General features: G+C 44.7%; 2 protein-coding genes across 4 annotated transcripts in view; one reads left to right on the top strand and one right to left on the bottom strand.

Moving 5' to 3' along the window:
- Nucleotides 1-17,220, bottom strand: part of LOC143788701 (protein kinase C delta type-like) — a 32,796-nt gene extending 15,576 nt beyond the window's left edge. The window contains exon 1 of the mRNA XM_077278532.1: nucleotides 16,736-17,220. Coding sequence (XP_077134647.1) covers nucleotides 16,736-17,207 — 472 coding nt within the window. The 5' untranslated portion in view covers nucleotides 17,208-17,220. The remainder of the gene's footprint in view (nucleotides 1-16,735) is intronic.
- The window catches only part of LOC143788926 (fatty acid hydroxylase domain-containing protein 2-like), a 325,226-nt gene that overhangs the window by 215,043 nt on the left and 82,576 nt on the right, over nucleotides 1-27,607 (top strand). The window lies entirely within an intron of this gene.

The raw sequence follows: 27,607 nt of genomic DNA, 5'->3' as shown, positions 1-27,607 counted from the left end.
CGCGCCTGTCTAGGATTCAGGCGTCTGGCAGTCTCAAGATAAATCAAATTTTTGTGGTCAGTCAATACCACCACCTGATGCCTAGCCCCCTCGAGCCAATGGCGCCACTCCTCAAACGCCCACTTCATGGCCAAAAGCTCCCGATTCCCAACATCATAATTCCGCTCTGCGGGCGAAAATTTGCGAGAAAAGAAGGCACAAGGCCTAATGACGGAGCAGTCGGAACCTTTCTGCGACAACACTGCCCCAGCTCCGATCTCCGAAGCGTCAACCTCAACCTGAAAAGGCAGATTCACATCAGGCTGACGCAACACAGGGGCAGAGGCAAAACGGCGCTTAAGCTCCTGAAAGGCCTCTACAGCATGAGGGGACCAATTAGCAACATCAGCGCCTTGTCTGGTCAAATCAGTCAGTGGTTTAACGACATCCGAAAAACCAGCAATAAATCGGCGGTAAAAGTTGGCAAAGCCCAAAAATCTCTGAAGACCCTTAAGAGAGGAGGGCTGAGTCCAGTCACAAATAGCTTGCACCTTGACGGGATCCATCTCAATGGAAGAGGGAGAAAAAATATACCCCAAAAAGGAAATTTTCTGGACCCCAAAAACGCACTTAGACCCCTTCACACATAAAGAATTAGACCGCAGAACCTGAAAAACTCTCCTGACCTGCTGGACATGAGAGTCCCAGTCATCAGAAAAAATCAGAATATCATCCAGATATATTATCATAAATTTATCCAGAAAATCGCGGAAAATATCATGCATAAAAGACTGGAAAACTGAAGGGGCATTAGAAAGACCAAAAGGCATGACCAAATACTCAAAGTGGCCCTCGGGCGTATTAAATGCGGTCTTCCACTCATCCCCCTGCCTGATCCGCACCAAATTATACGCCCCACGAAGATCAATTTTAGAGAACCACTTAGCACCCTCTATACGAGCAAACAAATCAGTAAGCAATGGCAATGGGTATTGATACTTAACAGTGATCTTATTCAGAAGCCGATAATCAATACATGGTCTCAAAGAGCCGTCTTTTTTTGAGACAAAGAAAAACCCAGCTCCCAAGGGAGAAGAAGATGGACGAATATGTCCCTTTTCCAAAGACTCCTTTATATATTCCCGCATAGCAGCATGTTCCGGCACAGACAAATTAAACAAACGACCCTTTGGATATTTACAACCCGGTATCAAATCTATGGCACAATCGCACTCACGGTGCGGAGGTAACGACCCAAGCTTGGGTTCGTCAAAGACGTCTTGATAATCAGAGAGGAACTCAGGGACTTCAGAGGGAATGGACGACGAAATAGAAACCAAAGGTACGTCCCCATGAATACCCTTACATCCCCAGCTCAACACAGACATTGCTCTCCAGTCCAAGACTGGGTTGTGAGACTGCAACCATGGCAATCCCAGTACCAAATCGTCATGTAAATTATACAGCACCAGGAAACGAATAATCTCCTGGTGATCCGGATTGATACGCATGGTTACTTGTGTCCAGTATTGTGGTTTATTATTAGCCAATGGGGTGGAGTCAATCCCCTTCAGAGGAATAAGAGTCTCCAAAGGCTCTAAATCAAAACCACAACGATTGGCAAAGGACCAATCCATAAGACTCAGAGCGGCGCCAGAGTCAACATAGGCGTCCGTGGCAATGGATGACAAAGAGCAAATCAGGGTTACAGACAAAATAAACTTAGACTGAATGGTGCCAATGGAAACAGACTTATCAAGCTTCTTTGTACGCCTAGAGCATGCCGATATAACATGAGTAGAATCCCCACAATAGAAACACAATCCATTCTTCCGTCTAAAATTCTGTCGCTCGCTCCTGGACAGAATTCTATCACACTGCATACTTTCTGGCGTCTTTTCCATAGACACCGCCAGATGGTGCACCGGTTTGCGCTCCCGCAGACGCCTATCAATCTGAATAGCCATTGTCATGGACTCATTCAGACCTGCAGGCAAAGGGAACCCCACCATAACATCCTTAATGGCATCAGAGAGACCTTCTCTGAAAGTTGCCGCCAAGGCGCACTCATTCCACTGAGTAAGCACAGACCATTTACGGAATTTTTGGCAGAAAACTTCAGCTTCGTCTTGCCCCTGAGATAGTGCCATCAAAGTTTTTTCTGCCTGAAGTTCCAAATGAGGTTCCTCATAAAGCAAGCCCAAGGCCAGAAAAAACGCATCCACATCGCGTAACGCAGGATCCCCTGCTGGCAATGAGAAGGCCCAATCTTGAGGGTCACCCCTGAGCAAGGAAATCACAATCCTAACCTGCTGAGCAGGGTCTCCAGCTGAACGAGACTTCAGGGACAAATAAAGCTTACAATTATTTCGGAAATTCTGGAAGCTAGCTCTATTCCCTGTGAAGAACTCCGGCAAAGGAATTCTCGGCTCAGATACCGGAGCATGTACCACAAAATCTTGTAAATTTTGTACTTTCGTGATGAGATTATTCAAACCCGCAGTTACACTCTGGAGATCCATTATTGTCAGGTGCACACAGAGCATACAGAGATTAGGAGGAGAGAGAGAAAAAAGACTGCAGCAAGGCAGACTGGAGGAAAAAAAAAAAAAAAAAAAAAATTCCAGCAGACTTCTTATAACTCTCCTTTCTAAACCTGGGTCTTTAACACTTTATTGGCCGGTCAAACTATCATGATCTCTGCAGGCAGAGATCATAGCAAGCCTATAGAGGGACAAGCTCTCGGAAGATGGAACTATACTGACCATGAACTAAGCCTGCCGCGCAACTAGAAATAGCCAGGTAGCATTTCCTATTTATCGCTAGATGCCCAGCTCTGGCCTAAGACCTAAATAGCTAGCAGAGGGAAATATAAGACCTGGCTCACCTCTAGAGAAATATTCCAAAGAAGACAGTAGCCCCCCACATATAATGACGGTGAGTTCAGATGAAACAACAAACGCAGCAGGAAAATAGTCTTAGCAAATTTGAGGTCCGCTTACTAGATAGCAGAAGACAGATAGTATACTTTCATGGTCAGCAGAAAAACACTAACAAAACACCATCCAGAGATTACCTTAAACTCTGGCATTAACTCATAACGCCAGAGTAGCAATCCCTGATCAACGAGAGCTTTCCAGACACAGTAACAAAACTTCAGCTGTGAACTGGAACAAATAGGCAAAACAAAACAAGGACAAAAGTCCAACTTATCTAGTAGTAGTCTAGAAGCAGGAACAAGCACTGAGAGGCATCAGATAACATTGTTGACCGGCAAGAAACCACCAGAGAAATGAGCTTAAATAGCGACACCCACTACTGATGGAACCAGGTGAAACAGGAAAGAGGATGACAAGTCCAATTCCACAAGCGGCCACCGGGGGAGCCCAGAATCCAAATTCACAACAAAGAACATTGTCACCCTTTGGACCGGACCGCCCTGCAGGTGAGTATAATAAAAGGTCTTTTTTTCTCTTACATGTCGCGTTGAGGGCAGATATACCGCACTATAGAATACTGTATATCATCCCTAAAAGGTGGTGGCCGTATCTCACACAGGCCAAACTTGGTGACAGGATCCCTTTAATGGATTTTATTAATAAGCAACTTAGTATTCATGTAATTAATCTTATACGGTTCTGTCTGTTAAAGGGAACTTGTCACCCCCCAAATCGAAGATGAGCTAAGCCCACCGGCATCAGGGGCTTATCTACAGCATTCTGGATTTTACCTGGACATTCGATTTACAGTGAATTTATTCTCAGCTAATTCGATTTCCTTTACTAAGCTCTCAGGTACTGGGGTATGGAAAGACTCCCCAAGCATAATATGCAGTAAAAAATACCCAGAAAATGAATACTCCCCTCACATCTCCACTTTTCTGCTCTTTGTCATCCACAAGGTCCTTGGCGCTGCTCCTTACCGCCAGCATGCACTGATGGAACCCGGTCATCTTCAAACTAGGCCGGGACTTCTGTCCATGACTAGGCCTGTGAATTCCCTGCTCATCCAAAGAGATGTCCTGGGGCCTACTTGCAGCTAGAAGTCCCTTGCTAGAGTCATGAAGCAAGTCATGATGTTACGACATGTGCCACAGCCTTACAACGAGTACTGTAGACCAGGACTTCCAGACTCAGGGACACCCAGGGTCTACTCCCAGCCTAGCGTGAAGATGCCTGAGGTCTCAGGGCACAGTGATGGTAAGTAGAGGTGTTGAGGACCGTAAGGGGGACAACGAGCAGCAGAGACATTAGTTTTTTAACCTTCGGCCGACTCTGTACAGTTCAACAAAAATTGTGGAAACTACCGTATTTTTCGGACTATAAGACGCACTTTTTCCCCCAAAAAAAGGGAAAATGGGGGGGTGCGTCTAATAGTCGCAATGCAGGCTTACCGTGGCGGCAGAGGTGCGGTGGCAGAGGTGCGGTGGCAGAGGTGCGGCGGCAGAGGTGTGGCGGCAGAGGTGCGGGGATGAGGAGGCACAGTGAGCGGGGTCCCTTTCCCCAGTGAGGTGATGCAGCAGCCCGGTAATGCAGCAGAGCCGGGTGAATCCTGTTGTTATCGGTGGTGGCGGCCATCTTCCTGAGGCCGCACGTACGGAGATGGAGCGCTCTGCTCCCCGGGGCTTCAGGAAAATGGCCGCGGGATGCCGCCCGTGCGCAGATGGGGATCGCGGCGGCCATTTTCCTGAAGCCGAGAAGCGAACACCAGGCCGTGGCGTCACCCACCTAAGCAGGAAGGGACCCTGCTCAGGTGCACGCCGTACTGCATCACCCCCCCTCTGCCGACACCATGCCTCCTGTGACCCTGCTCTGCCACCGCCAGCCCTCAGGTAATGAAAACATCCCGTTCGACAACACACGAATACGCACGCGTTCACAGGTGGGGACAATCAGATCGTCTATAATATATCCTCCTATAACCTCTCTCCCGCAGAATTACAGGTCTTACAGAAGGGACTCTCCTTCTGTCCAACCCCCGCATTTGATGCCTTTATTCTAGATCAGGAACTGCATCGGTTTTTTAGGACACTAAGACTAAAGGCTCATTTTCAAGGGGAACGAGATGATAATATTGACACTGTGTCTTCTTTTCAAGGATCTGGGCTTATACCACCAGTTGCTCAGTTTGTACTTAAAGACTTAAAGCTTCATATACCCAGTAGTTTTAGTCCTCCACGGTCTTATCACCCCGTGGAAACCTACATTGCTTTGGTTCAGAAGGATATAGCGAATAATCTTCAATATATTCAAAGGGGTACTTTACGGGTACAGCGTAATTTATCTAGAGATGAGCAGGAAGCAATCAAGACATTAAAAGTAAATAAACAAATTGTAATAAAGTCAGCAGACAAAGGGGGTTCAATTGTGGTGTTAGACAAGACACATTATGTTTCTATAGTTCAGTCTCTCTTGTCTGATGAAATTACATATGAGAAAATTGAGAGAGATCCTACATCTGAGATAGCAAAGGAGATACGTGAGGTCGTTGACTTCTTTACCATGAATGGTACTATCGATAAAAAATTGGGTGAGTTTCTTATTAATCAATATCCTATCACTCCCGTTTTTTATGTTCTTCCTAAGGTCCATAAGAACCTTTGGAATCCACCAGGTCGGCCCATAGTGGCATCAACAAATTCCATTTTATCACCTCTTGCAATCACTTTAGACCGCATTCTAACCCCCTTATTACCATGCATTACTTCTTATCTGAAAGATACATCAGAATTTTTGACGAAATTAAAATCTATTGGTCCTGTTCCTTCAGGGTGTTTTTTAGTGACCTTAGACGTAAATAGCCTTTACACCTGCATAGCTCATGATCAAGGTATTGCTGCAGTACAACAATTTCTATTTAAGCATACCACTTTTTCAACTTTACAGGTGGACTTTTGTTTGAGGATTCTTTATCTCATTTTACATCGGAATTTTTTTCTTTTTTCTGATCAATTTTATATACAGAAAACTGGTACAGCCATGGGGTCCAATATGGCACCCCCCTATGCCAATATTTTCATGTCAGCATTTGAAGAAACATATGTCTACACTAATCCTTTATTTCAGGCACATTCACTTCTATGGAAAAGATATATTGATGATATTTTTTTGATTTGGAATGGTCATGAGTCTCTTCTGTTACAGTTCTTTAATGAGATTAATTTATGTATTCCTGGTCTTACTTTTTCTTTACAGAAAAGCACCGTTGAGATTAACTTTTTGGATACATTGATTGGTTTTGGAGAAAATGGCATCTTAGATATTGACATATATACTAAACCAACAGACAAAAATAGTCTGCTATTTTACACTAGTTGTCATCCTAAACACGTTAAAAAATCTTTGCCCAAATCTCAACTTAAGAGAGTTACACGAATAGTTTCGGACACTTCAAAACGATCTATACGTATGGATGAGATGGCACACAAATTTCAACAACGAGGGTATCCGAATGAAATTTTATCAAATATTGACATTACTCCCACCACTAAGATTGAGAAAAAATGTAGGATTCCTTTTGTGAATACGTACCATCCTTACGCCCGGATTATAAAGAATTGTATTTACAAATATTGGCATGTTCTTAGCCAATCATATCCTGATGTCCCGGAATTTAATACATTACCCATGATGTGCTATAAGAGACCTTCTAATATTAAGAATATGTTGGTTCGAGCAGACATTGGTTCCAGTAGGGTATCAACCCAGAGGACATTGGTAACACAGAAGCGTGGAACGTTTCCATGTTTACATTGTTTGCAATGTTCCAACATTTCCAAAGGCAACACTTTTTCTCATCCCCGTTCGGGTAAAATTTTCCCGATAGATGGTTATTTTACATGTGACTCTTCTTATGTGGTTTACTTTATAAAATGTCCCTGCGGTCTCGGATATGTTGAAGAAACTACCCAGCATATCCGAGACCGTATTTCTCAACATAAGTCGACTATTAGATGCAAAAGGCTCATGTTACCTATCCCAGCTCATTTCATCAAGATGGGACATAACATATCGCAGCTCAAATATCAAGTGATTGAGCATATTCCCTTATCAAGGCGTGGGGGTGACAGGATCAGGAGATTGAAACTACGTGAGGCGTTTTGGATTTACACATTACAGACCCTGGAGCCGTGGGGTCTCAATAGAGAGTACGAAGTGATTCGTTTATAACAAATAATGATTGTGAGTGTTGTTTCAATGCAGATATATAAGGATATTAATATTCCTTTTCTCTTGTTTTAGGTCACCTAGCGAGCCTGGCAATGTTTTCCTCCTTATTATCTCTCCTTCTTTTACTTTCTGTGTTTCCCCCCCCCCCCCCTTTTTTATATGGCATAATTTCTATATATAATTAACTTAGTTATAAATTATATACGGTACAACTCCGGTCATATGTCTTTTCTTGGCGCTTTTCATATTTCTTTGTGGTCTTTTTGTTACAAATGCGCACTTGGTTCATCATTGCGGGGCTGTTTTTGTTTTTTTTCATTGTCTTTTATAGGCGCGTGCACACTCAGCTCACCACTATGTTTGCGCACTAACCCTTCGGTGGTTCATTATTGCTGCTGCGCACTTACTCTTTTTGGACTCGGATTTTTTCGGCCTTTTCCGGTGTCCATTACTGGCGCGTGCGCACTCGGTTCACTATCGCGTCTGCGCACTAAAGTCTCTATGGCACTCCTTTTTTCCCAGCAGTGATTACTGCGGATCACATGATGCACCCGGAAGTGGAAGCGATGGTGGCACATAAAAAGAGCCTTCCTTCAGTATTGCGCACATTTCTCACCACACCGGAGCTGACGTACGGTATGCCTGCCGATTTCCCTGTTACAGGTTAGTTATTTTGATCACCTACAATTTGTGATTCCCTTTTTTTACTATGGACTAGTAGCTCTTAGATCACCAATGGGTGTTTTTCTGGTCTCTGGGGCTCCTTCATAGGGTGTCTGGTTGTTCACCTTGTTAGTAGCTAAAATATGTTTGGGGCGATATATTTTTGATTCTTGGCCTTTGTGTCAAGTTTTTTTTCTCTTTTTTTTCTCTTTTTCGATCAGGATACTGGCAGTTTGTTGACATCAGTCTAAATTATCTTTATGTTTTTTATGTTTCTAGATTATCCACAAGCAGACACATATATATGATATTTTATAAATAAATATGTGTTCATTGTCTATATGATGGTGATATATGTTTTTCATTGACTAAATGATGATTTTGGTTATTTTTGTATTTATGTTTATGTATAGAAAAATACCCTTGAGGAAGGCCAGAAGTAGGCCGAAACGTTGGAAAAAGTTTTTTCTGTTATTATATCGGCTGTGGATTTCCATTCAATAAAAATAAGACTTATGAGTGCTTGAGGTTATCTTTTTTCTAGCCCTCAGGTAAGATACTGTAAACTCGGACAATAAGACGGACCCCCATCTTATAAAAAATCTTTTTTTCTGCAATTTTCACCCCAAATTTGGGGTGCGCCTTATGGTCCGGTGCGTTAAACCAAAACAAGAAAAAGAGACATGCAAAACTGCAGGGATCATCTAATATTCAAAATTTTTATTAAGTCATAGTCCTTAAACCACACCACTCACAATATAAAAACATTTAAAATACATAAAACACAACAAAAGTCTACCCAAGAGAATAGTGGGAAGACAGATCTATACACACAGGAGCGGACCCTTTTATATATATACCTCCATACTTATGATATAGCAAATAAATCTCCCTGAAACAAATATAATAAGACTAGATTGGTACCCAATATATGAGCATACAAAATTCACTAGCTGAGATAATACAAACAATTAGTCCTGTCTTAATCACTCAGACTACCAGTAAAGTGCCACAGCTAAATAAAAAAAACCATCAGAGATCAAAAAAAGTTATGGTTAACTGGCTGTGAAGGCAATATTAAAGATCTAGTGGCAAATCCTGCTTCTGGTAGAGAATATACAAAGATTCCTAATGGACATGCTCATACCATGAGGGTGGCCAGGGAGGCTGGAATAAAGAGAAAAGGGACCGAATCCTGCGTGGTCGACCCGACGCGTGTCGTCACTACTGTGACTTCATCAGGGGTAGGTCCGGTGCGTCTTATAGTCCGAAAAATACGGTATTTTACTGAATTCCTTAGGAGCAAACTACAAAAAATATGGAAAAGAATAGTGATGTTTGTAAAATTGAACTTCACTTGAATACATTTTCCCGACTCTACTTATCACCTATCTTACCCTGGGACTCTCATGATCACTACAAAAGGACCCCTGCAGTCGTCCATTGAGGAGGGTTTTTGTATATGATAGTGGTGAAACATGCATATTGCTATTTTCAACTCAAAATTTATGGGACTGATGGAAACAGCAAAGTGCTACAGTATTGTGCTGGCAGCTCTAGACGGGAGATCTGAAAAGGTGTTTAAAGGGATCCTGTCAGCAGGATTGTGCACAGTAACCTACACACAGTGTCAGGTCGGCGCCGTTATACTGATTAGGCCGAGGTCACTCTTGCGAGTGCAATGTGAGAAACTTGTGCGAGTTTCTCGCCTCAATACCCAGCACTGCCTCTGGCACTCGGGACTGGAGTGTGCGGCTGCATGGATTTCTATACAGCTGAACACTCCGGTCCCAAGTGCCGGCAGCAGTGCCAGGAATTGAGGTGAGGGTCTCGCATTGCACTTGCAAGTGTGACCCCGGCCTTACAATGATACCTTGGGTGATGTGGTTGTTCTTTAATCTGTATTTTCAGTTTTGTGTTAATGAGATTCTCATGCCCTAAGGTGTGTTTGGTGTATATGGTGTCTGATAATATATTAATAATGCCGACTGCTGACAGGTCCCTGATCCCTCACTGACCTGCCCACTAGTTTGCATATTGAATATCTGTATATACATAAAAAAAAGTGCTTCTGCAGGAAGGTGCCGGCCGTGCCACCTGCACTGCAGCATAATCGCATGTTTACTGTGACACGAATACATTTTATTCATGTTATTCAGCTTGGAGAAAAAAAAATCAATTTGAAAATGGCGCTCGCCGCACCTGCGCACTAGCAGCTACCGGTGTATATAGAGATCCGATAGCTGCTATTGTGCAGGCCCCGGCGGCGCCATCTAGCTGGAGAAGAAAGAAAAGATTTCCTCCTCCAAGATAGTGACGCCAGCGCCTGCGCAATAGCAGCTATGGAATCTATACATACTGATAGCTGCTACTGCGCAGGCATGGCGGGCGCCATTTTCAAATTGACTTGCATCTGGAGGGGCATCTAAACGGGCATCTGGACGAATGCTACAACTGTCACTCCAGAGCAGAGGTGCGGTAAAGCACTTACTGCAGAATGCCAGGGGCATGTCATAGTCACAGAATTCCCAAAACTCGGGAGCAACGTAACTCAGATTAAAGCTACGTTTTCTCAGTAATGATGCAGCTAAAAATATAAATTTGCAGACAAACCTGCTGACAGTCTCCTTTTTAGAAAATCACTCCAGTATTTTTTTCCATATATAAAGATCACTCGCCTTCAGTATTCTAGCTGTTTAACCAGTTTGCGACCAGGCTGCTTCCCCCCATTCCTGACCATACACTTTTTCGGGTTTTCTCATACATGAGCTTATAAGTGCTCTAAAAAGAATGTTCTCACTTGGATATCCAAAGTTTTGCCTTTTTTTGCCTTACATGGGGCTTACTTTTTTTATGGCATTTTTAGATTCCCTTTTCTTGTTCATATGGGGGAATGTGTTTTTACTTTTTACTGGGAACAATGGTCCATGGGAGACTAGAAGCTGCGATCCTCCGATCACCTGTGCTACACATGGCAGGGCGTTTCTGTAGCTAAAATACTCACAGCAGTTTGGGTGATGACAATGACAGTGGTCTCCGCAGACTCCGGGTTGTCATGCCAACTCATTAGCAGCCCGCGGTCATGTGACGTGGGTGTCGATGGGCAGGGTTTGTGATGCGCTTCCGGCACGATCATGTTACATTCCACTGTCAGAGATTGACAGCGGCATTAAACATGTTAACAGCCGCGGGTGGATAGCGATTCCAACCGCAGCTGTTAGGGTCACATGTCAGCTGATAAAATCAGAGGGAGGCGACCTTGGACGTACCAGCATGTCCACGGTCATCAAGGGGTTAACATTCTTATTATTGCAAATTTACCCTGTAGCTTAGGCTGGTATATTCTCCCCAGTTACAGGAGAATTTCAGCCTCCGGCCTGCATGGCAGAGCTGACCTGACCTCCTACAGCCAAGCAGCTCCTGGTCCCTCCCTACATCTAGCGTCACATGTTCTCTGGATCTGGAGAAGGAAGCACAGTCCATGTTTCCTAATCTCTTCTTACTCTGTATACAGAAGCGCTGGTTTAGCACAGTGTATTCAACCATGGAGATGGTGAGCATGGTAATAAGCCCGGTTTTACCTCCTGTCTGGGAAGTCTGGCTGACAGTCTGCTCCCCACCCCACAGCTTCACCATCTTGTGCAAGCTGCTTACACTCCATTGATGTTTTAGAACGTCAGTGCAGAGTAATGAGTGGACTGCCCAGAAATGTATAATGTAAGGGTCGTCCAGAAGTGCTTTATTTCATCCCACATCAGTTACATTGACACATCCCCCCTTCATTATAGGGAGTTGGGTCATGTGATCTCCGGTCTGATAACTATTCCAGTACATGCACTAATGTGTTGACAGTGCAGCGCCCCAGGGTCCTGGTCGTTGCAGTAATATCATTCTCCTCTCGGGGGGAGTGATGTTACGTTTGGAGGCGATAAATGAGATCTCACTACCAGGTAACACCAACACACAACACATTTCACACTCCAGTCCACCAGGGGGAGCTATGCTCCTATTTATTAGGGCACTCTTCACAATTAGGTAAAACTGGTGGTCTGGATAGGAAGTTAGACAGAAGCTGGCTGAGCTCCGTTCAGGCAGTTGCTATCTGAGCTCCGCTCAGGTAGTTGGTCCCTGACAGGGGTGGGATCCTGTCAGAGGCCTAGACAGTAGGACACGGAGCTGCGCCTGCCCCACGTGCGGCAGCTTCCAGAAAGAGACACGAACAGAGAACTGTATTGTAGAGAGTGAGGAGAAGTCATAGCAAAAGGAGAGGAAACCAGAAGGAGTTGTGCCCGACACAGGCTGCCTCCTTCTGAGGAGCAGGATCCCGGAAGCCAGAACACCGAGAGAGCAACAGTTCTCTATGTCTTGCTCCAGAGACCGGCAGGACAGCTAATTCCACGTTACCTGCCCGCCCTATACCCAGGAGGCAAGGTGGCACCCACAAGAGGCTGGGGCATGATAGAGTCCCTGTAAAAAGCCTCACGCCACCGGTCATACGGGTTTGTCCTATCCATCTGGGGGACAGAGAGAGACACAACATCTAGAACATCTACAACAGTTGTGAGGACCTTATGAGAGGCTCAGCAATAAGGTACTACAACACCCAGGGGCTAGAGGAAGGCTACTGATTTCCACCTGGATAAGGGGACTCTGGATTTTCCTCCAAACCGGCTGGACTCTGCCTGCCCTGTGATCTGGTGCTCTGGACTGTGGATGCTGAAGCCTTCAGTAAAGGTAAAGAGACTGCAACCTTGTGTCCTCGTTCTTCACTGCGTCTCACGCCATCCACCATCTACACACTGGGAAGCCCTGGGGACACACTTCACCTGTGGGAAGGTATACCATCTAGCTGCCATAACATCACCCCAGCGGACCCCTAAGCAGCATTGGTCACCCTGACCGAATACCACAGGTGGCGTCACGAACATATCCCTTTAAAGACCTTTCCCCTTTTACAATGGACCTCCCGAGGGCCACGGACTGGGTCAGCCACCGTGAGAACCGAAGGACCCGCTGCTGAGTACCCCTAGCCCTTGGGGGCGCTCCAACAGGAAGTCAGTCTCTGAGGTCATGTGACCTGTAAGATGACGTCTTGTGACCTGTAAGATGACCTCTCCAGCTATGAATCCCTCCTGACAGCTCAGACTCTTCCCCGGACCCCCAGCTTCACCCTCCTTGTCACTCTGTATGTCTCCCATGCAGCTATAGAGATGGTTGTAGACTTGTCTAAAAGAAGTCATGTCAGGTAAAACACTGTGGCAAAACGCGCATTTTTGCTGCAATGTTTACTTGTGAGTTTGGGGCAGATTTTTCCCCACTCAGAATGAGTGAAATCTGCAGGAAAAATGCTGTAAGAATTGACATGCTACGGATTTATATCTGCACCAAATCTGCAAGTCACAGATAAGCAAGGTGAGCATGAGACTTCAGGATTCTCATTCACTTTTCTGGCATCAAGAAACACTTTACGTTTTATGACAAATCTGCACTGAATAAACGCAGCAAAAACACGTGTGCACACAGCCGTACATCAGGACTATCTACTCTGCCCATAACAACCAATCAGAGATCAGCGGTCATTTTACCTAAGCATTTTGAGAAATGAAAGCTGAACTCTGGTTGGTTGCTATGGGCAACAAAGACAATTTAATGAACAGTTTTGATAAATGAGGATGAGACCCTGCATTATACATTAGGGGACAGCAGCTCCATGTCACTGGTCTACCACTGCTGTCAGGAGATGGAGCACGGACAACTGAGGAGAACCCAGCAATATGGGCAATATACTCTGCATTACAGGAGCCGTATAAGCAGGGGCGTACATAGAAATCATGGGGCACTGGAGCAGAAGTTCCAATTGTTCCCCCCTCCCAAAAAATTTTTAAAAATTGCTGGGGTCACAGAAAAGCGTATCTCCCAACTTTCCAGCCTTTACAAAGTAATATTCCGCCTGCTGAAGTCTTAGGCTGCCGTCACACTACCAGTATTTGGTCAGTATTTTACATCAGTATTTGTAAGGAGTGGGTGATAAATACAGAAGTGGTGTATATGTTTCTATTATACTTTTCCTCTAATTCTTCCACTCTTGGTTTTGGCTTACAAATACTGAGGTAAAATACTGACCAAATACTGCTAGTGTGACGGCAGCCTTAGACCCACACAGCCTCCCTATATACAGCATGAGCCCCACACAGCCTCCCTATATACAGCATGAGCCCCACACAGCCTCCCTATATACAGCATGAGCCCCACACAGCCTCCCTATATACTGCATGAGCCCCACACAGTCTCCCTATATACAGCATGAGCCCCACACAGCCTCCCTATATACAGCATGAGCCCCACACAGCCTCCCTATATACTGCATAAGCCTCACACAGCGTCCCCATATACTGAATGAGCCCCACACAGCCTCCCTATATACTGCATGAGCACCACACAGCCTCCCTATATAATGTATGAGCCCCATACAACCTTTGTATATACTGTAGGAGCCACACACAGCCTCCCTATATACTGCATGAGCCCCACACAGCCTCCCTATATACTGCATGACCCCCATACAGCCTCCCTATATACTGCATGAGCCCCATACAGCCTTCCTATATACAGCATGAGCCCCACACAGCTTCCCTATATACTGCATGAGCCCCACACATCCTCCCTTTATACAGCATGAGCCCCACACAGCCTCCCTATATACAGCATGAGCCCCATACAGCCTCCCTAAATACTGCATGGGCCCCACACAGTCTCCCCATATACTGCATGAGCCCCACACAGCCTCCCTATATACTGCATGAGCCCCACACAGCTTCCCTTTATACAGCATGAGCCCCACACAGCCTCCCTATATGCAGCATGAGCCCCATACAGCCTCCCTAAATACTGCATGGGCCCCACACAGCCTCGCTATATACAGCATGAGCCCCACACAGCCTCCCCATATACTGCATGAGCCCCACACAGCTTCCCTATATACTGCATGAGCCCCACACAGCCTCCCTTTATACAGCATGAGCCCCACACAGCCTCCCTATATACTGCATGAGCCCCACACAGCCTCCCTATATACTGCATGAGCCCCATACAGCCTCCCTAAATACTGCATTGGCCCCACACAGCCTCCCTATATACAGCATGAGCCTCACACAGCCTCCCTGTATACAGCATCAGCCCCACACAGCCTCCCTATATACAGCATAAGCCCCACACAGCCTCCCCATATACAGCATAAGCCCCAGCACAGCCTCCCTATATACTACATGAGCCTCACACAGTCTCCCTATATACTGCATAAGCCCCATACAGCCTCTTCATATACAGCATGAGCCCCAAACAGCCTCTCTACATACTGCATGAGCCCTACACAGCCTCCCTATATGTTGCATGAGCCTCACACAGCCTCCCTATATACAGTATGAGCCCTACACAGCCTCCCTATATACTAATAATAAAAAAAACAAAAAAAAAACAAAACCCATAATCAGGTTCCTTGCATCGTGTTCTCATACACTTTATGCAGTTAATAGCCCTCTGTGTCTGTACTGCTACATACTTAGGCTGTTAACTGGTTCATGCAGCTTTACATGAACACCCGAGCCTTACACTATGGCTGGTCCAAATAACTAAAGCAATTGTTACCATCCACCTCTCGTGCCTCCCCTTTTCCTCATAGTTTGTAAGCTTGCGAGCAGGGCCCTCATTCCTCCTGGTATCTGTTTTGAACTGTGATTTCTGTTATGCTGTAATGTCTATTGTCTGTACAAGTCCCCTCTATAAGTTGTAAAGCGCTGTGGAATATGTTGGCGCTATATAAATAAAAATTATTATTATTATTATTACTACATGAGCCCCACACAGCCTCCCTATATACTGCATAAGCCCCATACAGCCTCTTCATATACAGCATGAGCCCCACACAGTCTTCCTATATACAGCATGATTCCCACACAGCCTCTCTATATACTGCATGGGCCCAATACAGCCTCCCTTTATGTTGCATGAGCCCCACACAGTCTTCCTTTATACAGTATGAGCCCTACACAGCCTCCCTATATACAGCATGAGTCCCACACAGCCTCCCTTTATACTGCATGAGCCCCATGTAGCCTCCTCATAACCTGTATGAGCCCCACACAGTCTCTCTATATACTGCAGTGGTGTACCACCAATGGCGGCGGGCCATGCCACTGCAGAGTGCATTGTATTGTATGGAGGACAATTGGAGATTCAATATATTGTATAGATGACCATGGGGCGTGCATTATTATATGTATTATAATGTATGGAAGACCATGGGGGCATTATATTCTATGGAGGACCATTGGGGCTTATTATATTGTGTGGAGGCTCATGCAGTATATAGGGAGGCTGTGTGGGGCTCATGCTGGACATAGGAAGAATGTGTGGGGCTCATGCTGTATATTGGGAGGCTGTGTGAGGCTCATGCAGTGTATAGGGCCCAGTGAGCTGACACCGGGCTTCCCTGGCTCATGGGCCACATTGTAGTGGCGTGGCCCGCCGCCATTGGTGGTACACCACTGCATATAAGAGCAGAACTCAATATGGCAGATACTGCAGACATTTGACACAAGGCATACACGAGGATTTCTAAATAGACCTCGTATGGTGCTGATAAACAACCGCAATGCTCATGAAATAACCTCCTAAGAGACGGAAAATCCTCATACAAATATCACTAGGATTATTATTATTTATTATTATTATAGCGTCATTTCCTCCATAGCGCTTTACATGTGAGAAGGAGAATACATGGTAATAACAGGTGCAATAATCCTGACCAATACGAGTCAGCGACTGGTACAGGAGGAGCGAGGACCCTGATCCCCGGATTACATGTGGAGATATAAAACATGTACAATAACTTTCTCTGTAATTGATACTTCTTTTTCTCTACTTACCTGAGCCTCCTGGGTCCTTCTGCAGGTCTTTTTTTTCCTGAATGTTGGTCTTAATAATTGGTGTCTTTCCTTCCTCTGCACAGTCCAGGCCGATTCTTCTGTACTTTGGTCCTTTACTCTGGACAATGACGTCTTCATCCACTCGGTCCATCTCTGGGGTGGGAGACATCTTCTGTCCTGCGTCTGGATTCTTCCTCTTTTTGCCCTTCCTTTTGGGCGCTTTGATTGAAGACTTCTCATCAGCCGATGAGTTGAAGTGTCTTCTGTTCTTTAGCCCCTCACATTGGGCAATGACGTCCTCATCCACTCGCTCCATTTCTGGGGTGGGAGACGTCTTCCGTCCTGAGTCTGCTTTTCTAATCTTGCTTCCCATCCTTTTTGGTTTTTTGATTGAAGTCTTGTCATCAGCGGATGAATCCACGTGTCTTCTTTTCCTCTCTCTCTTCCTCCCTACAAACTCTTCTTTCTCCATATTAGCGCTTTGCTTATAATCCACAGACAGATTCTTCACCTTCACCATCAACTCCAACTGTCACTTTCCTCAACTGTCAACTGAGCGCACGGGCACCTGGATGGCACTGGTCATGTGATCAGTAACTGACCAATAGGATTCCAGGGTATATGCTATAGGAATGTATCAATTTGATATACGGGTTGTAATAAAATTAAATCTGTTTCTGTTTTACTGTTTTTAGTTAGTTGATCTAATCTTTATTTTTGCAATTTTCCATCACTTGAGTATTATCTCACAGATAATGTTAGGATTGTTGGGCCCATTTTAACAATGTATTATTGGTCCACACAACCATCAATAAACTGTATACCTGACCATTGTACTTATTGAGAATCAGCTGAGAGCTCGACATTATTTGCATCGAGTGGATGTGAACAAAGCAAGCAATATTAGTTTCTCATCTACTGCTGTACTCAGTATAAGCAGTGGTGAAATGTCAAAGCTACGGATAATAACGTTTGTTTTGATTCCTGCCTATGCAGAGCACAGAAGTCTGTGACAAACTGATTTCGACTTCAGTGCCATGTATAAGCAGTGACTATGGTGACAGAAGATGAGCAGCTAATTATTGGAGACAGCTCTAATCATGTGCAGTGCATATAACCAGTGTTCATTCATTAGCTATTTATTTTCGGTTGTCTTTGTTTCTGGCTATGTAGAGTAGACCACTCCAGATGAGTTTGCCATAGGCTGCTGTACTCTGCTTAGGCAGCATCTTCTATGATAAAGCTCACTTCATTATACTGAGATTTGTAATTTTGGTCTTTGCTTATGTAGAGAGCAGCAGCCACTGGCAAAATCATCCCACCTTGTGCGTTCTGTATAAGTAGAGTTAGGTGGGCATTCGCTTTGCCGCTCAATACTGTCTTCATTTATTAGTTAGAGCTGCTTTTATACTTTTACATTATTTCTAATCCGAGCTAGTGTTACAAGTAAGGAAAGGGACTTATTCAGGGTTATGGTTAGGCCCGGGGCTAGGCTTAGGGCTGGGGTTAGGGACCAGATTAGGAATAGAGTTAGGATTATATAGGATTATATATGATTAAGAATAGGGCTAGAGCAATAAAACTGTTACATAAAAAATGTAGTAAGAAAATGAAACAAATATAATAATGTATAATGTTTAATTTTTTTGAAAATTTGAGATCTGATTTCAGCAAAAAGCTGAAAACATTTTTAAAAATTAAGAAATAAAATCTCAAAGTATAATTACATCAGTATTTTCCCATAGATTACAATTTACTGGCAATACTGGGTTTTGGAAAGGACTCAGGGAGCGCTAATGCTTCATGGGTTAAGGGCACATACTTGTATTGTCCTGGGTGCCTGTAACCCACGCTGTACCAGTATGCCATCAGCATAGTGTACAGCAACCAGCAAGTTTTCGTATTTCACTTTTTCTGCATTTTTTCATCTGTCGCCTAAAATACAACAGGTAAATATTAAATGTACTACAAACATCAGGCTTATTATTGTGTGATGCTCACTTTAGGTGAGTTTATTTTACAAAAAGCCCTAAATGTGACGTTTCGTTCATGTGTTTTGCCAAAAGTTTCTTTGTAGGACTTGTAAAGGAATAAAAAGACATAAACATATCTGAATTAAATAAAATATAATCTGGGAAAAGCTGGTAATAATATGAATGAAAACAACAGAGTTTCTTACAAGCAAAAAAAATCCACAAAAACTATGGGTGAAAATAATCTACTGTTGGTCTTTATAAAAGATGTTTCTGTGCTCTTAAAGAGGTTGTCTCATCTTGTCCTCTGAAGGACACTGCTCTCCTGGCTTCCTGCTCGTTGGGGTATTGCGCTGTTGTTTAAAGGGATTTCCCTCTACTAGGACAACCCCTTCTCAATCTAATTATTTGCCCCTGTTAAAATAAAAACCCCTGTGCCCCCCTCCCGTGCCAGCGCAGATCCAGCAGTGTCACCGCTCACAGAGATAACCTTTATTATGTAAATTGCTCTGATATTGTGAAATCGGCTCTGTGATTTGGCTGTTATGGGCAATTGTATGGTGCAATTTCTCCTGTTATCCTTGTGAAAATGCAATATTTGGAGCTAAAATAATTGTTGTTGGAAAAATGTGATTTTTTTTTAATTTTCATGTTCTGTGAAGCACCTGGGGTTTCAAGGTGCTCACCACATATCTAGATAAGTTCCCTGAGGGGTCTTGTTTCCAAAATGGTAAACAAACAAAGTTCTAAATCATGTCAATATGAAATACAGGGGCGGACACAGAGTTTGTGGCCCCTGTGCAAGAAATGTATCTGGGCCCCCTCTCCTTTCATGGCTACCAAGCTACAGATATACCGTATATACTCAAGTATAAGCCGAGAATTTTTTAGCCCATTTTTTTAGGCTGAAATTGCCCCTCTCGGCTTAAGGGGGAGCGGCAGCTGTCTAATAATACTCACCTGCTCCTGGCGAGGTCCCTGCACGTCCCTGGTTCTCCGGGCGCTGACAGATTCTTCCTGTATTGAGCGGTCACATAATCACCTGTCCCACGTTCCACCGTCGGCACCGCTCCGTCTTCCGCGTCCTCTGCAGTGACACTCAGATCAGAGGGCGTAATGATGCGATTAGTGCGCGCCGCCCTCTGCCTGAGCAGCCAGTGCAGAGGATGCGGAAGACACAGCGGCGCTGACGGTGGAACATGGGACAGGTGAATATAGCAAGTGCCGGGGGCCTGAGCGACAAGAGGTGAGTATGTGATTTTTTTCAGCAACAGCATATGGGGCAAATATCTCTATGGAGCATCTTATGGGGCCATGTGCAGCATTATATGGGGCAAATATCTCTATGGAGCATCTTATGGGGCCATGTGCAGCGTTATATGGGGCAAATATCTCTATGGAGCATCTTATGGGGCCATGTGCAGCATTATATGGGGCAAATATCTCTATGGAGCATCTTATGGGGCCATGTGCAGCGTTATATGGGGCAAATATCTCTATGGAGCATCTTATGGGGCCATGTGCAGCGTTATATGGGGCAAATATTTTTATGGAGCATCTTATGGGGCCATGTGCAGCATTATATGGGGCAAATATTTCTATGGAGCATCTTATGGGGCCATGTGCAGCATTATATGGGGCAAATATCTCTATGGAGCATCTTATGGGGCTATGTGCAGTATTATATGGGAGCAAGTATCTCTATGGAGCATCTTATGGGGCCACTAGATGGTGGCCCGATTCTAACGCATCGGGTATTCTAGGATATGTATGTCCACGTAGTATTTTGCCCAGCCACGTAGTATATTGCCCAGTGACGTAGTATATTGCCCAGTTACATTGTATATTGCCCAGTTACGTAGTATATTGCCCAATTACATTGTATATTGCCTAGTGACGTAGTATATAGCACGGAGCCACATAGTATATTGCCCAGTTACGTAGTATATTGCCCAGTGACATAGTATACAGCACAGAGCCACGAAGTATATTGCACAGCCCATGTAGTATATTTCCCAGCCACGTATGACACAGGTTAAAAAAAATAAAAATAAACATACTCACCTTCCGCAGGCGCATTGTAGCTCTGTCGCCTGTGTGGGGTGCAGGCTGCAGCTTCCGGTCTTAGGGTGTGATGATGTCGCGGCCACCTGACCGGGTCGCAGTCACATGACCGTGACGTCACGGCAGGTCCTTGTCGCGCAGGACCTGTGATGACGTCGCGGTCACATGACCGTATAGCGGTCACATGACCGTGACGTCACGGCAGGTCCTTTCCGCGCAGGCCTTGTGATGACGTCGTGGTCACATGACCGTGACGTCATGGCAGGTCCTTCTGCCAGACCATCCTTGCCACCGGAACGTGCCGCTTGCATCGCGAGGAGCGGGAAAGGCGGCGTAGGTGAGTATATAATCATTTTTTATTTTTTTTATTATTTTTAACATTAGATATTTTTACTATTGACGCTGCATAGGCTGCGTCAATAGTAAAAAACTTGGTCACACAGGGTTAATAGCAGTGGTAACGGAGTGCGTTACAACCGGCATAACGTGGACCGTTACCGTCGGCATTAACCCTGTGTGAGCGGTGACCGGAGGGGTGTATGCGGGCGCCGGGCATTGAGTGCGGGGACTCCGGGAGTAAGGAGTGGCCATGTTCTTCCGGACTGTGCGCGTCGCTGATTGGTCGTGGCAATGGTCGTGGGCGTTTTGCCACGACCAATCAGCGACTTGGATTCCATGACAGACAGAGGCCGCGATCAATGAATATCCGTGACAGACAGAAGGACAGACAGCCAGAAAGACGGAAGTGACCCTTAGACAATTATATAGTAGATGTGCAGCGTTATATGGGGCAAATATCTCTATGGAGCATCTTATGGGGCCATGTGCAGCATTATATGGGGCAAATATTTCTATGGAGCATCTTATGGGGCCATGTGCAGCGTTATATGGGGCAAATATTTCTATGGAGCATCTTATGGGGCCATGTGCAGTGTTATATGGGGCAAATATCTCTATGGAGCATCTTATAGGGCCATGTGCAGCGTTATATGGGGCAAATATTTCTATGGAGCATCTTATGGGGCCATGTGCAGTGTTATATGGGGCAAATATCTCTATGGAGCATCTTATGGGGCCATGTGCAGTGTTATATGGGGGTAAATATCTCTATGGAGCATCTTATGGGGCCATGTGCAGCGTTATATGGGGCAAATATATTTATATCTCTATGGAGCATCTTATGCGGCCATGTGCAGCATTATATGCGGCAAATATCTCTATGGAGCATCTTATGGGGCCATGTGCAGCATTTGTGCAGCATTATACGGAGCAAATGTGTCTATGGAGCATCTTATGGGGCCATAATCAACATTTGTGCAGCATTATATGGGGCACATTTGTATATGGAGCATTATATGGGGCATATTTTAATATGGAGCATCTTATGGGGCCCATCATGAACTGTATGGAGCATTATATGGGGCTCCTGATTCAATATGGATATTCAAAAACACTTAACCTACTGATGTCTCAATTAATTTTACTTTTATTGGTACCTATTTTTATTTTTGACATTTACCGGTAGCTGCTGCATTTTCCACCCTAGGCTTACACTCGAGTCATTAAGTTTTCCCAGTTTTTTGTGGCAAAATTAGGGGTCTCGGCTTATACTTGGGTCGGCTTATACTCAATTACATACGGTACATATTTTTTTACAGTCTCCTCTCATTATATATATTGCCGCCTCTTATTACACACTGCACTCTCTTTATGTATAGCGCCGTCCCTTTTCACATAGTTCCCTCTTGTTACATACAGCACTGTCCCCTACATATCAGATTCTCGTTATTTTTGTTATTTATACCTCCCTTTTCTTTATTACATATCGTCCAATCTTGTTAGATATAAACTGAAATGATGGCTGATGGAGAATGGTAAAGCTTCTTTTGTGATGGATGCGGCTGATGGACTGGTCTTCTGGTCAGATGCTGCTCCATCAGCTGTCATTTTACAGGAGAGGACACTATGCAATAAAGAGAGGGCGCTGTGAATAACAAAAATGATGAGAATACTCAATGTAAGGGACGGTGCTGTAGATGACAAGAGATGATACTGTGTAATAAAGGACGGCGCTCCACATAACAGGATGCTACTTAATAATGGACTGCACCATACATAAATAGAGAGGATGTTACGTAATAAGAGACGGGAGGGAACCGATACTGCAGACGCGATATCAGGATACGGACACCACCGAAGAAGTCACAGGAAGCGAGCACTAATAACAGTGCACAGGGTATGGGAAATGGGACACTATCAGACTAGGGATGGGGGACCATACAGTTGCTTACACACCAACCACCTAACATACAGTGGGGGAAATAAGTATTTGATCCCTTGCTGATTTTGTAAGTTTGCCCACTGACAAAGACTTGAACAGTCTATAATTTTAAGGGTAGGTTAATTTTAACATTGAGAGATAGAGTATCAACAATAAAATCCCGAAAATCACATTTTAGAAATTATATAAATGTATTTGCATTTTGCAGTGAGAAATCAGTATTTGATCCCTCTGGCAACCAAGACTTAATACTTGGTGGCAAAACCCTTGTTGGCAAGCAGAGCAGTCAGACTTTTTGTTGTTGATGATGAGGTTTGCGCACATGTCAGGAGGAATTTTGTTCCACTCCTCTTTGCAGATCATCTTTAAATCAGTACGATTTTGAGGCTGTCGCTTGGCAACTTGGAGCTTCAACTCCCTCCATAACTTTTCTATGGGATTAATGTCTTGAGTCTGGCTATGCCACTCCATGACCTTAATGTGCTTCTTTTTCAGCCACTCCTTTGTTGCCTTGGCTGTATGTTTTGGGTCATAGTCTTGCTGGCAGACCCAGCCACGACCCATTTTTAATGTCCTGGCTGAGGGAAGGAGGTTGTCACTCAGGATTTTACTGTACATTGCTCCATCCATTCTCCCATTGATGCGGTGAAGTAGTCTTGTGCTCTTAGCAGAGAAACACCCCAAAGCATAATGTTTCCACCTCCATGCTTGACAGTGGGGACAGTGTTCTTTGGGTCATAGGCATTTCTCTTTCTCCAAACATGGCGAGTCGAGTTAATGCTAAAGATCTCAATTTTTGTCTCATCTGACCCCAGCACCTTCTCCCAATCACAGAATCATCCAGGTGTTCATTGGTAAACTTCAGATGGGCCTGCACATGTGCCGTTTTGAGCAGAGGGACCTTGCGAGCACTGCAGGATTTAAAACCTTTACGGCGTAATGTGTTACCAGTGGTTTTCTTGGTGTCTGTGGTCCCAGCTGCCTTGATATCATTAACAAGTTCCCCCTGTGTAGTTTTAGGCTGACCTCTGGGGGTTTAGCTCAGGGTTTAACAGGAGATAGGGACAGGTTGGTGACTTGGGCCTCCCTACCGTCAAGGGCACCCCCAAGTAAAGGAAAGACCGGGATCCCGCCAGCCTGAGGGGCAGTTCAGGGGCCCAGATTCCTCATCTCCTGTTTTCCTATTACTGCCCCGTGACACTATCTCTGAATGTTAAAATTAACCGACCATTAAAATTATAGACTGTTCATGTCATTGTCAATGGGAGCATTTACCATGTGTGCGTGATGCCCCTTTTAGAACAGGGGAGCGCGCATACACGCACCCTAGGCACACCGTCGGGACACAGTGCAGCGTGCATAGTGGAGGGAGGAGGCAGGAGCATGCTGAAGACAGCATCATGGGCCGGTGAGTAAGCTGGTGTCCCTGCATGGAGAGAGGAGGGGACACCATGTCGGGCACAGCGCTACATGCCCCTTTCTCTGATAAGTTGTCTTGTTCTTCTGGAACACATAAAAAAAAACGATTCTACGCACCTTTCTCTGCACCCACGCCACACGGTGTCCTCTTCTGCAACCGGCGCAGGAGCCGCCAATTGACTTCAGCATCCCCACCATCGCTCATGACGTCACTGCCATATGCCCCCCGTCATGGACACACCAAGGTCAGATCCTGGAAGCAAATTGGTCAGTGGCGTGCACTGCAGCGGAACTGGCGGATCACCTGCGCTGCAATATATCTCAGCTGAATGTGCGTCTGAGGATGCAGATCGAGCTGAAATATTCGCTGGTGTCAGTGGCCTCACTCCTCTTCTGGGCCTGATGCAGCTGAATTGGCAATTTGTCTGGCCCCGGGAATGCCCAGTTAAAGTGAACCTGTCACCAAGTTTGGCCGATAAAAGATACGACCACTGCCTTTCAGGGTTTATCTACAGCATTCTATAATGCTGTATATCTGCCCCCATCCAACCTGCAAGATAAGAAAAATAAGTTTTATTATTCTCCCTGGGCGGTCCGGTCCAATGGGCGTCGCAGGTCCAGATCCGGTGCCTCCCATCTTCTTATGATCGCCGCCCTCCTGTTGCTTCGTGGCTCCCTGGCATCGCGCTCCTGTGCAGGCGTACTTATCTACCCTGTTAAGGGCAGAGCAAAGTACTGCAGTGCGCAGGTGCCAGGAAAGGTCAGAGAGGCCCAGCGCCTGCGCACTGCAGTATTTTGCTATGCCCTCAACAGGGTAGATAAGCACGCCTGCACAGGCCATGAAACAATAGGAGGGTGGCAATCACAAGAGATGGGAGGCGCCGGACCCGGACCTGCGACGCCCATCGGACCGGACCGCAGATGAGTATAATAAAACTTATTTTTCTTATCTTTTAGGTCGGATTGGGGTCAGATATACAGCATTATAGAATGCTGTAGATAAGCCCTGAAAGGTGGTGGCCGCATATTATAGCGGCCAAACCTGGTGATAGGTTCGCCTTAAGTGATATTTACCTATACACATACTGTCTACTGAGTCTCCGGTACTAATATAGAATATACTGTATGATTACCAGTGTGTGCGTGTGTGTGTGTGTGTGTACACATACATGCACAGATAGCCAAAGTACACACCACTACATAAAAACACTTTTGGCCATGACTGTGTGTGTGTCACTGTAACTGTGCAAAGTGTTTATATGTATCTATGAGTACTGGGCCTATCTGTAGGTGTATGTGTGTGTATACCCACAAAGATAATCACAGTACAATATATATATATATATATATATATATATATATATATATATATATATATATATATATATTACAGTATACAGACCAACAGTTTGGACACACCTTCTCATTTAAAGATTTTTCTGTATTTTCATGACTATGAAAATTGTACATTCACACTAAAGGCATCAAAACTATGAATTAACACATGTGGAATTATATACTTAACAAAAAAGTGTGAAACAACTGAAAATATGTCCTATATTCTAGGTTCTTCAAAGTAGCCACCTTTTGGTTTGTTGACTGCTTTGCACACTCTTGGCATTCTCTTGATGAGCTTCTAGAGGTAGTCACCGGGAATGGTCTTCCAACAATCTTGAAGGAGTTCCCAGAGATGCTTACCACTTGATGGCCCTTTTGCCTTCCCTCTGCGGTCCAGCTCACCCCAAACCATCTCGATTGGGTTCAGGTCTGGTGACTGTGGAGGCCAGGTCATCTGGCGTAGCACCCCATCACTCTCCTTCTTGGTCAAATAGCCCTTACACAGCCTGGAGGTGTGTTTGGGGTCATTGTCGTGTTGAAAAATAAATGATGATCCAACTAAACGCAATCCGGATGGAATAGCATGCAGCTGCAAGGTGCTGTGGTGACCATGCTGGTTCAGTATGCCTTCAATTTTGAATAAATCCCCAACAGTGTCACCAGCAAAGCACCCCCACACCATCACATCTCCTCCTCCATGCTTCACGGTGGGAACCAGGCATGTAGAGTCCATCCGTTCACCTTTTCTGTGTTGCACAAAGACACAGTGGTTGGAGCCAAAGATCTCAAATTTGGACTCATCAGACCAAAGCACGGATTTTCACTGGTCTAATGTCCATTCCTTGTGTTCTTTAGCCCAAACAAGTCTTTTCTGCTTGTTGCCTGTCCTTAGCAGTGGTTTCCTAGCAGCTATTTTACCATGAAGGCCTGCTGTACAAAGTCTCCTCTTAACAGTTGTTGTAGAGATGTCTGCTGCTAGAACTGTGTGTGGCATTGACCTGGTCTCTAATCTGAGCTGCTGTTAACCTTCGATTTGTGATGCTGGTGACTTGGATAAACTTATCCTCAGAAGCAGAGGTGACTCTTGGTCTTCCTTTCCTGGGGCGGTCCTCATGTGAGCCAGTTTCTTTGTAGCGCTTGATGGTTTTTGCCACTACACTTGGGGAGTGGGACACTTTCAAAGTTTTCCCAATTTTTCGGACTGACTGACCTTCATTTCTTAAAGTAATGATGGCCACTCGTTTTACTTTACTTAGCTGCTTTTTTCTTGCCATAATACAAATTCTAAGTCTATTCAGTAGGACTATCAGCTGTGTATCCACCAGACTTCTGCTCAACACAACTGATTGTCCCAACCCCATTTATAAGGCAAGAAATCCCAGTTATTAAACCTGACAGGGCACACTTGTGAAGTGAAAACCATTTCCGGTGACTACCTCTTGAAGCTCATCAAGAGAATGCCAAGAGTGTGCAAAGCAGTCATCAAAGCAAAAGGTGGCTACTTTGAAGAACCTAGAATATAAGACATAATTTCAGTTGTTTCACACATTTTTGTTAAGTATATAATTCCACATGTGTTAATTCATAGTTTTGATGCCTTCAGTGTGAATTTACAATTTTCATAGTCATGAGAATACAGAAAAATCTTTAAATGAGAAGGTGTGTCCAAGCTTGTGGTCTGTACTGTATGTATGTGTATATATATATATATATATATATATATATATATATATATATATATATATATATATATATATATATATATATACATTAGCACTCCCTAGAGCTGCCAAGTGA

The sequence above is a fragment of the Ranitomeya variabilis genome, chromosome 8 (genome assembly GCF_051348905.1).
Source record: "Ranitomeya variabilis isolate aRanVar5 chromosome 8, aRanVar5.hap1, whole genome shotgun sequence".
NCBI classification, from domain to species: Eukaryota; Metazoa; Chordata; class Amphibia; order Anura; family Dendrobatidae; genus Ranitomeya; species Ranitomeya variabilis.
Note: the sequence above shows the minus strand (reverse complement) of the source record. Positions and strands in the feature narration are given on the sequence as shown.